We start from the raw sequence: 12,101 nt of genomic DNA, 5'->3' as shown, positions 1-12,101 counted from the left end.
CTCCAACAACCTTGCCGATATTGCTTAGAAACTGCTTCAATAGTTTACTAAGGTCACAATTATCTGATGTGCTAAATGAATCAGTCTAGGATCAAGGAGAGACGTCCCTTTAGTAAAAGCTATACGGTAACAAACAATTGGAGTTGGATTATATTAACGTGGTGCTATGGTAATTTGTATAATAATTGATTGGCTTTGAAAACGAACGGGTCTTCTATCCTCATTTTTGTATCAAAATAATAAATGAGGTTTTTTAGTAGAAAATTGTGTATCTGAAAAGATGTTTTTTTTAAGTAGAAAAGTGTGTACTTCAATAATCTTTATAGTGAGGGTTTTTAACCCGTCTAAACCATATCCGGACAACTGTCTTGGGGAAACACTTATGAGTTAAATAAGATAGCCTTGGATCAAACATGGACAATCCATATTAGCTTATTCGGCCTTGATTCAGTAGATTTAGGGCAAGACCGAGTCATCGTTCGTGAGTGTGCTAGTGACTTGAGGTGACCCGATCCATCGAGAAAATAAGACTTAACGTAGTCTGAAACAAAGATAAAAGGTAGACCCTTACTACTTTTGATAAGAAACTATAATTTTTAATAATAAAAAGGGAAATAGATTTAATATTTTTCAAAATACACCAGAGAAAAGTAAAAGTCCATCTCCTTTCAAAATAAAGTAAAAGTCCATCTTTAAACCCTTGTTGGGATGTCTATATTAGACAAACCCTCGTTTTTCTGTGTTGAGTTAATTTTTTTTTCTACCTTTTCTTAATTAATTGTTTATGTTTAAAAACATATAAAACATTAAACTAAATCTTTTTATGTTTGCCAAATTTGTGTACTTTTCTTTATTGATACTTTTTTTCTTAATCGTTTAAAAAGGTTAACCTCATCAAAATAATATAAACTTAATATGACCATTTCTTTTTCTTTCTATCTCCTTGTCAACTCGGGTCTAATAATCGTGCTGAGTAGTGTGATAATCTTTGTAGTATGTGTCCCAAAAAAATAATTAACTATTTTCACACAAAAAGGATTTTGTGTGTGGAAAGTAAAAAGGAATGTGATAAAGAAATTAAGGGAGAATGACATAGGATAATGTATCTATTTAAGTACATAAATAGGGCACAATTGTCTTGTGAAGACAACAAAAGTGACTTGCCATCCACAGCCCTAAACCAACCCCTCTCACTTCACTTTCTTCAAGACTTCTCTCTCCCATGCTTGATGCTCAAGACTTTTGTTGCACCATAATTCTATAAACAATATCTACAGCACCCTCATCTACCATATTCCACACATGGATGATTCTTCTTCTGCAGCTGAAGACACCAAGAGTTGTCCACGTGGTCACTGGCGACCCGCCGAAGATGAAAAACTTCGTCAACTTGTTGAACAATATGGTGCCCAAAATTGGAATTCAATTGCTGAAAAACTCCAAGGAAGATCAGGTATGTATTATGCAATAATATTAATTAAAGCTTTATTATTAATTGATTTTGTTTGGGGAGTGCTTGCTGCTGTTAGCTGATCTTATGCTGTTCTTGGGGTGACCTTCTTTGCACGTTTCATGCTGCTGTCTTTTAATCCCAGGGAGGTTCTGTTATAGAGGAGGGAGTTTTTTTCTTTTTTTGTGGGCTATGTTTTGGATAGGCTATGTCTGCTGTCTTCAAATTCATAGTGAAATTAATATAGTTGATTTTTGATCTCTTCAATTCATCTTGTACTCAACTAATAATATTTTAATTGGTAGAAAATTAAACTGATATTGTTTCCACCAATTAATTATCTCATGTACTCTTGTATATAAAAAAAAATTAATCAATATATAATTTTTTTTCTACCTTTTAATTGGCAGGGAAAAGTTGTAGGTTGAGATGGTTCAATCAGCTAGATCCAAGAATTAACAGAAGACCTTTCACAGAAGAGGAAGAAGAGAGACTACTTGCGGCTCATCGGATTCACGGAAACAAATGGGCACTAATAGCAAGACTTTTCCCTGGTAGAACTGATAATGCTGTGAAGAATCATTGGCATGTTATAATGGCTAGAAAACAAAGGGAACAATCCAAGTTATGTGGCAAGAGAAGTTTTCAAGAAGTTTTTTCTAACTCCTCTATACTTAATTTCCCTTACACCACAAGAATTGGATATGAGAATGGAAGATTCTATGATAATACACCTTCTAGTTCTCTTGCCTCTTGGAATTTTGCTTCTATGTCAACAAAACCAAACACTACTACTGCTTCTACTATTTTACCGGATAATTGCATCACAAGAAAAGGATCTAATGTTTATAAAGGCTCGGATAGATCATTTCTCTACAGAATCTGTCCAAATCAAGCATTCTCATCACTTCCAAATTACAAGAGGGTTGCTCCAAATGCTTTTGGTTTTTTAAATTCTTCTGATGATGGAAGGATAAAGAAGGATTTGGTGAGTAGTTTATGTGATAACTCATCTACATTAATCACAAACTTAAAGTCTTCCATGGAGAAAGAGCAAGATCGCGATGAGGTCGAAATTGAGCATCACAAAGAAGTTCCATTCATTGATTTTCTTGGTGTTGGTGTCTCTTCATCATAATAATTAAACTCATGAAGCATTTAAATATATATTTAACTTCATCTTATTCATATCTATACTTTATAGTTTAGTTTTCTTTTCTAGTTAGCAAATAGAAAATTTAGTTAATCTGCATGAGGTCTTTCAATTCAGATATAAGGAAGCTGATGCTGCCTCATTTTCTAAGGTTAATTATTTAGGATTAGAGTGAAAACTTTACAGCTTTTTTTGTTTAGTTTTTTGTTTTTGTTTAGTTTTTTGTTTTTGTTTAGTCTTTGAGGGATAAAGCTTTAAATATGGATCAAATGAAGGGTAGTGTGAGGAATACATTTGGTGCGAGCGTGTGGCTTGGATCATTCTCTATGAATAAGTAAGGTATATTGAAAATTTGCAGACATTCATTGAAATTTCTTGTTTCTATGTAATATATAGCAACTTTGATCCTTTATGATTTCACTAATTAAGAACAAAAGTGGTTGCAGATATATCTATCTTTCATGTGATAGTAGTATTTATTACCATTGCATGGTTGTAGACTAGCTTGTTGTTGTAGCTATAACTTCTTAATTATGAACATAATCCATGCACAAGAGTACATGAGATTTGATTGATGCTTTGTTTTGATTTACAATCCTCATATTGGAAAATGATTAAGGTTAATTTTATAAAACTAGAAGAGAATAAATTTAGATGCTTCCTTATATATATTGTGTGTTCTTTTTTGCATTTAAGTTGGAGTATCATTTGTATTCATTGTTCTCTTACTGTAATTCTTCTTTTGTTGTTTAAAAAGTTGTAGATGCTTCTTTTAGTATAGACTATATAACGTGCACGCGGATTGTTTGAGCTAGCATTAAAAACTATCAATTTTTTATGACCTAACTATATATATACTTGGTATTTTTATATATTTACTTTATTAAAAAAAATTAGTTTATTTAACTAATATATGATTTACAATTATATATGGTAAAAAAATATATATTAAGACTCCGATTAAGTATATCTTGACCTTTTTGTGGGGCCAACATGTACAAAGTTTCAATGTAGGGTCTCTTCTAGCGTCTATTTACGATAGACTTGGAGTTGGAGTAATAAGTATGTCAACCTCAAAGGAAGGGTTGTCATACTAAACTCGACTCTAAATATGCATCTCGATCTTCTATATCTCCTTTTTGAACACATATGTAAAGGTTTGGAAGCAAATTAGGCAAATTCAAAGAGAAATGTCCTGGATTATATGGGAGATGTTCGTAAGCCAAAGAGAAATGTGGTTTAGGAGTTAGAGACTTGAGGATTTTTAACATGGATTTATTGGGTAAGTGGAGGTTGTAGATAGGTTATCATGGATGTGGATATGTATCAACGGTAATTGCTAGGTTATCATGGGTGTGGAGGGATTAAATTGTGTGTTTGTTGTTACATTGAGACAATGCAACTTATGTTTCTTACCCATGTGTTTTATGTTTCTTGTTCTCAAAGGATATTATCATACTAATATATTATACGTATCAATTATGAGACTCTTTGCAAGTGGCAGACTTAGCTCATAGTGTGAGATCTAGCATTTTCACCATAATGCCAATCTTTTGGAGCACATTAGGGCATTCATGTCGAAGGAGTGGGTGATCTTTATTTATTATAGAAGACAACGTGTGTGCAATTTGTTTTTGTCAAAATGGGAACGAAAAACTTTACATGATCCTTACTTTGTATCAAACTCTGCCCCTCTTAGATGAGGTGTTAGGTGTTTCCTTTTTAAAGATGTAGTTTTTTCTTACTCTTTTTTTCGAGTAACCAAAAAATAATCTCGAACAAATAAACTGATCTTTATCAAATTAGCGTACCTTACACTATGTTTATTTATATTATTATATTTAGGAAAATGTTAACTGGTATCCCTGAAGCATTACTTAACATTTTATTTACCATTCAAAAGATAAACAAAATACCAAGTGAATAATAAACAAACCACTACTATGAATTTTATTTTATTTTAGAGATGAATATATATATATATATATGCAATATCAATTATAAGTTATTTTAGATTACATCTAATCACAACTCTTCGGTTTGTAGCATCATGTTTGAAATCACAACTCTTCATGACCTTAAATTGACCTTAAGTGATTTATTTAACATGATATGCAAATGAATATTGTTTGTAGAACAATTTTATAGATGGCATTTCACGTTTTATTTTCTCTTAATTTTAATATATACACATGTAAATAATTCATGCTTGAGTGAAGGATCAATTTATGGCGACTTTCAACTACTACTTATACGCGTGATTCTATTCTAAACCCAAATAAAAGTATATTCTGGCGTAAAATAGTCACTAGAATCAAACAATGATCTCATAACTGTCAGTTTGGACAAATGTCAATAAAATACAAAATGAGGTAAGATTTTTTTTTTTTTTTTTTTATCGAAAGAGATGAGATTCCAATAAAATGCGGTATAACCAATGAAAAGGTTAAAACCGCAAATCAAGTACAAATAAAGCTATGGGAATTAGTCCAAATAATACACTCTCATTACAAATAAACACTAACGCGCAAGAGAGACCATAAAAACTATCAAAGATATATCAATCCCCCAATTAAAAGAAGTCATTAAAGAAAAGCTATCAAAAACCAAGGCCTAAAGCAACTGAAGACTAAAAGCCTATAAGATAAATTAAACAAAAAGGCTTGAATGAGGTAGGATGAAAGAAGTGTGAAAAAGGTCATACATATGAAGTGTATTGAATAAATTGAAAGTTTGATCTATTTAATTAAAGTCCGAAAAATGTTGAATTATTTAAATTATTATTTTGATTACAGTGCTAATCAAAACAAAAAAGAGAGAAAACAAAAGAACAAACTACATTTTAGAGAAAAAAAACTATTTAATTAAATTTGTAATGAAATAAACTATTTTTTTGTGCTAATCAAAGAAACTATTAAACAATAATAGTTACTATATATTTTTTGGATGCAATTTAAATTTTTCATGGAATAAATTTTAAATTTAAAGGAGTATTAAATAAAATCAAATATTTTTGTAAGATGTTTTCTTAGTCTTGATGAATTAAAGTATTTATTTCTTACAAAAAGAACAGGACGAAGATATGGAACCACTCCCAGATAGGGAAGAAAATTTCTATCTAGCACCCTTCATATATTCATTCTGCTATAGATTTTGTTCAACACTTACTTGTTTCAACTTCAAATTCACTGGCAACCTTTATAGATTAATAAATTTAATTTAATAAAAATTAGCATCAACTAAACCCAAAGCAGGAAAGAAAATCATCATTCACCTAATCCTAAACTAGACCAATTCACCCCATTCATACAAGAAATTAATACACTTATTGATTTGTAAATTCAACTTAAATCGTGAATAACTTTTATTCTAAGAGTTATAAGTTTATAAAAAAGCACCTACTAATCATAGTTGCAAGTCCTCAAATGTAGCCATATGCTTTATTTATGCAAGAATCTATTGCTTGTGCTGAGGTTCCCCAACCGCACATCAGCATACCCATTCCAACATGTGTACCCCTGATTTGGATTCCCTGCTTTTCATGTGGGAAAGGTACCCTACCTTTCAGTCAATTTTGTTCATCGAATGATCAATTAGTGTTCCAAATTAAGCATATGTCCAACTCTTTATTTTCAGAAAGAAAAGTTAAAACAAATGAACATGATATCTAAAATTTGGCTCTTTATCATTTTTTTTACAAAACAAAATGTAACAGAGCATTAAACTTTTTAAATCTACCTCTTTTTATCTGGATGACGATACCTATATTTGAATATGCATTTAATTTTCACCTTTTGTGTTTTAAAGTTGTTTCAATACAACTTTTTGAAAGCTACAAAATGTAACTTTATGAAAGCTACCAACGGTGGCTTTTGTATTATTTTTTTCTTTCATAAAACGGAAACGAAAATAGAGGAATTAATAAGTATTATAAGTGACAGAGTGACCTAAAAGAAGATCCAATTAGATTTAGGTCTTATCGCTTCAATTCGTCAATTGAATATGAATTAATGTATCTTGCCTCTAAAAAAATGGAAAAAGTAGAGAGAAGCCCGGTAAGGGCAAAAGCGTAATGACATTTAAAATAAATAAGAAAGGTGTCTATTAGAAAATATGGGGGTGCGAATAGTTGGTTCAAGTGTAGAGTAGTGTCCAACCAAGCTTCACGGGTGGGCTACATACACTTTAAGCAAAGTTAGAAAGTTACTCTTGACACATCCACCGTTTATTTTCAGGTACCTTGAATTTGACGAAAATATTCTCAACGGTAGTTAACAACCGTATGAGGGACTTTTTAAATCGGTAACACTGATATAAATCATAATTGAACTGATTTAAAATGTGGCAAACAACAGTTAACTACCACTCAACCGACGGTAATTACATTTTTAGAGCAATTAGAGGGTGCCTAAAGAGCAACTCTCTCAAAGTTAAACACTCATGATAGACATTCTTAGTGGAGAAATTGCTTTAATCATTCCAAGCCTCAAAGCTCTGGGCCTCAATCTGCTGCCCTTAATTTCAGGCTGCATTGGGGTACAAGTGATTCCCCCACCTGTTGTAAAAAAATAAATAATTATACACCACAAAATTGGAATAAAATATGTGAAATGTTAAAGGGTATATTACACTAAATTATTTATTGAAGCACCACAGCTCAAAGTGCAGTAAAAATGAAATAGTTGAAGGAAAAAAAAAAAAAAAGGGAGAGGATGGTAATGTCGGTACCTAGCTAGTAAGAGCATCCAACTTAAAAAAAAAAAAAAAAAAAAAACTATTGAATGATTGACCTTAACTATTGAAGAAAAGCCACCAACCTATCCCTGCTTGTGTCCACAATATTCAATCTACACAATATTAAAACACATTTGGCCCCATATCTCAACAGATTCATCAATTCCATTATATAAAGGGTTAAGTCTCAACCTTGCAAACCAACTCAACCATCTCACTATAATTGCTATAGGCATCTATAGTTTATACCAAGAAAAATAGTGAATATGACTGAGGGAAGAGGCAGTGCTTCTATGAACATGGTCACTCTAATTTCACTGCTGTGCCTTTTGGTTCTGGCTGAAAGTGCTAATGCAGCATCTTACACCGTTGGAGGAACTGGGGGATGGACATACAATACTGATACTTGGCCTAATGGAAAAAAGTTTAAAGCTGGTGATGTGCTCAGTAAGTTTAAATTTAATTTGTCATACATATACTGATCAGGGGCGGACCTGGACTTCCAATATCAGTGGGGCTATATTTTTTGTCAAATGATTAAGTTGTAACTTTAATTATATATATGCATATGGTAATTGATTGTTGCAGGCTTCAACTATGATTCAACCACACACAATGTGGTTGCCGTGGACAAAAGTGGATACAACAACTGTAAGACACCGGGAGGTGCTAAAGTGTTCAGTTCAGGGAGTGACCAAATTAGGCTATCAAGAGGACAAAACTACTTCATATGCAGCTATCCTGGTCACTGCCAATCTGGGATGAAGGTTTCCATCTATGCAGTTTAGTCCTCTAGCTAAGTGACCACAGTAGTTAATTAGTTAATTAATGGTCAATTAGCTGTAGTGGTAATGGTATGATTTCTTTAATTACCATATAAATAACAGCATGAGTACTAGGCTACTAGCTATATGTTGATTTGGTGATCAATTACTATTATTATTATTATGTATGTAAAAGGAGTGTGGTGAGGTGGCTTTCTTTATAAAATTGTATGTTTGATATTTTTATTTTTGTGGTGTGCTGTGTGATGTGAGGATATATATATATATATGTATGATAGAGATTAACTATCTTGCACTAAAGATCCCTTTGTTTGTTTCCGGTCTAAGTTTATATTTTAGTTTATTTAATTCATTGGTTCCTTGGATAATTTTAAGTTTTCATTTTGGTCTCACAATTGATAAAACTTTCGTTTTGATCCCTCAGATTTTCCTTTGTTTGCAAAATAAATCTTGACCGTTAACTTTAATTCCAAATGTTTATGATGTATCAACCTTAAAAGTGGTTCATCGTAGACCTTATTAATTTTGTTAATTTTAATTACTCGATCTATTTATTATAAAAGGGACCGTTAGATCTTCACCTTGTTCTTGTTCTTGTTCATGATCTTCATAAAATAGTGCTAAAGATGTGAAATAACTAAAATAACCCTAATGCCAAATAAAAAATCCCAATTTATTTTCTCCTCTTCTTCTTCGACGAGCATCTTCTTCCCTTTATAGAACACAACATCAACACAACACAAAACATCAATTATAGCACAACAAAACAACAACACAACATCTTCTTTCCAAACCAACATCAACAACAACCCTCGACAACAACAATTTTCAACAATTTATCTCTTCTCCTACCAAATAACAAATCTCATAAATGCATCTCGCTAACTTTTTCATCTTCTTCTACGACAGCTATTGCCACCATTCATGTCTGTCATGCCCCAATTTTTGACCCAAGATTTCCGTTTCGTGTCTGTCTACCATGTTTTCTGGCCTACAATATTTTTTGCCTTCTCAAGAAATTTTTTGCCAGAGAGGTATTTTAAAATACCTCTTTATGTTCGTTTTTGTCCACTTTTTTATTTTTTATTTTAGTCCTTTTTTAAAAAAAAAAAAACCTTTTTACTTTTCTTATTATTATTATTATTATTATTTTTTTTTTTTGTTTATTTGTCTGTTTTTTTTATTATTTTAAACCAATTAAAAAAAATTCATTTACGGCCACCAATCGCTCCGGTCAACTTTCCAAGTCAGTCACCACAATCAAATCCCTACAATTAGAAACAGTTTCTAATTTCCATTTTGATAAACCAAAACAGCCTTTAAAAAGTAAGAGAAAATCATCAGAAAAGAGGAAAAAAATCAAAAAGCTGAAATTCTCCACAAACCCTAATTTCGAACCACAACACCATCAGAAAGAGTAAAAAATGAGTTGCTATATATACCCCAGTATATCACAAAATGATTCATTTATAAATTCAAAGAAGACCCTTTTGGTTTTTATTAACATATTTCCTTGATTAAAGTTGTAGTACGGGTACGGTAATGCAATAATTTAAGTTAGCAAAATCCCCTTATAAAGATGAAGAAGAAAGAGGATGATTAAAAATGATAATTTGAGCATAATTAATAAAAAAAATTAATTTTAAATAAAATAATTTATATTTTGTATGAGGATTGATTTGTAATAAGGTAATGTTTAGTCTTAGAGTGGTCTACCAGTAGGATACTAACTACCATGGCATCAACCGTTATGCTATTGGCTAAACAAAATAATATCAGTTGCTGCATATGTTGTTCTAAGAAAAATAGCTGCATTTACTATAACTTATTTAATCGTGCTATCATTCACAACAAACATTTAGGGAAGGCAGTAAATCTTCACAATGACACTTCTTTATTGAAGATCCAGGTGAATTTGTGGTTGATCTTGCTTGTTCGCTCATCAACACGTGCTTGTATTCTCCTTATTCTAGGTGCAAGTTCACACACAAACTCTTGTGCACGTTGTCCCTCACTTGTCAAACCATCAAGCTTCTCCAGTTTCCATCGTCCGACCAAAAACTCTAATATATCAGCGTACTCATTGGTCGTGTACATCCCAATACGTTGTGCCACAACTGAAAAATGATCGAAGAGGTATGGATCTTGTCCATCATGCATCAAGTGTGCGGGCATCGTAATCTTGTTACACATCATATTTGATATGGCCATCATAGTCTCTGTGGGGTCCACTTCTAGAAGCTTTTCCACAATTCTCACATATGCGTTTTCATGGCGCTTTTCATCTGCGGCAATGGTTCCACATATGCGTGCAAGTATCAGATCACCTCTCTCTTTAGCCAACCTAGCTAGGTTGCAGTGTGACACAAATGTGGCGCGCTCTTGGAAGGATGTGTACACAAAGCCCATGTATGGGTTGTTTTCAGTAGCCCAATCCTACACCATGAATAATCAATTAATTTAATTTGAAGCATATAAATGAGTTGCAACATTAATTATTGTTTTGCCATCTATAATAGAAAAGATGGTAGAAACTAGATTTTTGTGGTTTGGGTATGTAGAGAGATGGTTGTAATAAGAAGAGTAAATTAGATGGAAGAGAGTCAAATCACTAGAGTTAGGGGAAGACCTAGAGTAACTATCAAAAAGGGTTTAGAGACCAATGAGTTGGAGAAAACGTATAATTTTTTTATAGAACGCTTGGTGGGATAAAGTTTGGTTGTTGTTGTAAGTATTGTTTTGTCAATATTACATTTTGTTAGTTGCAAGAGAAAAATTGATTTAAAAGTATAAAATAAAGGTAATGTAAGTATAAAAATTGTGTTCATATATATTTGTGACATTGATGTATATATTACCATGCCAGCTCCAATCAAATAATGAATGGTCTTCTCAATCATGTGCATATCAACTCGACCAGAGAGATAGAGATAAGTTTTGAGTAAATATCCATGTCTATTCTCTTCAGCGGTCCAAGAACGTGACCATATAGCCCATGGTGAGAGACTTGAACCACTTTCATCCCTAACCCCATCCAACTTGTTTATCCATGTTTGGTATGTAGGTAATGCTTCCTCAGTGATCATGCTACCCGCCAAAGCCACGAGATAATCGTCTGAAAGCTCGTTTGTTCGATCCCTTAAGGCCTTCACTTGATCGATGAACTCATCTGACGACAGTGTTGAGTCTGGCAATAAGTCATGGGGTCGCCAGCTCTCCTCAACTGGTTTGATTAGTGGCAGAACACTTTGCAATGCCCATTTCTCTAGTGACTTGAACACTTCTATTTTCTCTGGTGGCATTGAGTGTGTCTTTTGGGATCTTAAGGTTATTTTGGATGAGGAGTTTAGGTAGCACTGTATTGGGATCCTTGCAAGTGGCAGTCCTTGGGTACATATTGATATCACCATATTGTTGAATTGAAGCAGGGTAACAACTAACCAATACCAATCAACTATTTATATAGTAAAGGACCAGAAATCATGTTATGTGTTGCACATAGTTTTAAATATTCAAAAACAATGCTAAAATATATTTTGGACATAAAATATTTAAGAGGATATAGATATGCATATGCATATTTTTTTTAAACAAGCAAATAAAATATATTAATATAAGATAAAAAAGATACATTAAAAATGAATGGTCTGTCCAAATATAGACCTTTTCAAAAGGGTCCAGTGGTAAACCATTGTCATTTTTAATAAAAAAAGATAATTTTATAATAATAATAATAATAAAAAGGGAAGAAGTATAATATTTTAAAAGTATTTAAAAAAAATATTTTTTAATAAAAAGTAAATTATTTTTATTTTGTTGATGGGTAAATGAAAATTTGCCCTACTATATATATATATTAATAAAAAGTAAAAGTCATTGGTTTTCCCCTACTCTATATGTTTCCCCCTATATTAATAAAAGACGTTTAAGAATTTTCCCCCTAAATTTCTTAACCACCTAAACGGGTTTGACACTTTTC

At 32.2% G+C, this 12,101-nt stretch overlaps 3 protein-coding genes across 3 annotated transcripts; 2 read left to right on the top strand and 1 right to left on the bottom strand.

The window, feature by feature from the left end:
* Positions 1–1,154: 1,154 nt before the first annotated feature.
* Positions 1,155–2,968, top strand: LOC25489757 (transcription factor MYB54). The gene is made up of 2 exons (XM_013605913.3): positions 1,155–1,453; positions 1,861–2,968. The coding sequence occupies exons 1-2, from the start codon at positions 1,303–1,305 to the stop codon at positions 2,586–2,588; spliced, it is 879 nt and encodes a 292-aa protein (XP_013461367.1). The 5' UTR covers positions 1,155–1,302; the 3' UTR covers positions 2,589–2,968.
* A 4,499-nt stretch (positions 2,969–7,467) lies between these two features.
* On the top strand, positions 7,468–8,448 carry LOC25489756 (basic blue protein). Its single transcript, XM_013605912.3, has 2 exons — positions 7,468–7,784; positions 7,926–8,448. Exons 1-2 carry the CDS (start codon positions 7,604–7,606, stop codon positions 8,123–8,125), a joined length of 381 nt encoding a protein of 126 aa, XP_013461366.1. The 5' UTR covers positions 7,468–7,603; the 3' UTR covers positions 8,126–8,448.
* A 1,463-nt stretch (positions 8,449–9,911) lies between these two features.
* LOC25489755 (stearoyl-[acyl-carrier-protein] 9-desaturase 6, chloroplastic) lies at positions 9,912–11,541 on the bottom strand. The gene is made up of 2 exons (XM_013605911.3): positions 10,981–11,541; positions 9,912–10,558 (listed from the first exon to the last, which is right to left on the bottom strand). Exons 1-2 carry the CDS (start codon positions 11,530–11,532, stop codon positions 10,001–10,003), a joined length of 1,110 nt encoding a protein of 369 aa, XP_013461365.1. The 5' UTR covers positions 11,533–11,541; the 3' UTR covers positions 9,912–10,000.
* Positions 11,542–12,101: the final 560 nt, after the last annotated feature.

This window comes from Medicago truncatula, chromosome 3 (assembly GCF_003473485.1).
Source record: "Medicago truncatula cultivar Jemalong A17 chromosome 3, MtrunA17r5.0-ANR, whole genome shotgun sequence".
NCBI lineage: Eukaryota > Viridiplantae > Streptophyta > Magnoliopsida > Fabales > Fabaceae > Medicago > Medicago truncatula.
This window is presented reverse-complemented; position numbering and strand designations above follow the sequence as displayed.

Coding starts and splice junctions, on each gene's coding strand:
- LOC25489757 (XM_013605913.3), top strand. CDS start 1,303: ATGGATGATTCTTCTTCTGCAGCTGAAGACACCAAGAGTTGTCCACGT. Junction 1,454..1,860: donor AAAACTCCAAGGAAGATCAG/GTATGTATTATG, acceptor TTTAATTGGCAG/GGAAAAGTTGTAGGTTGAGA.
- LOC25489756 (XM_013605912.3), top strand. CDS start 7,604: ATGACTGAGGGAAGAGGCAGTGCTTCTATGAACATGGTCACTCTAATT. Junction 7,785..7,925: donor TAAAGCTGGTGATGTGCTCA/GTAAGTTTAAAT, acceptor TGATTGTTGCAG/GCTTCAACTATGATTCAACC.
- LOC25489755 (XM_013605911.3), bottom strand. CDS start 11,532: ATGGTGATATCAATATGTACCCAAGGACTGCCACTTGCAAGGATCCCA. Junction 10,559..10,980: donor ATTTGATTGGAGCTGGCATG/GTAATATATACA, acceptor TTCATGGTGTAG/GATTGGGCTACTGAAAACAA.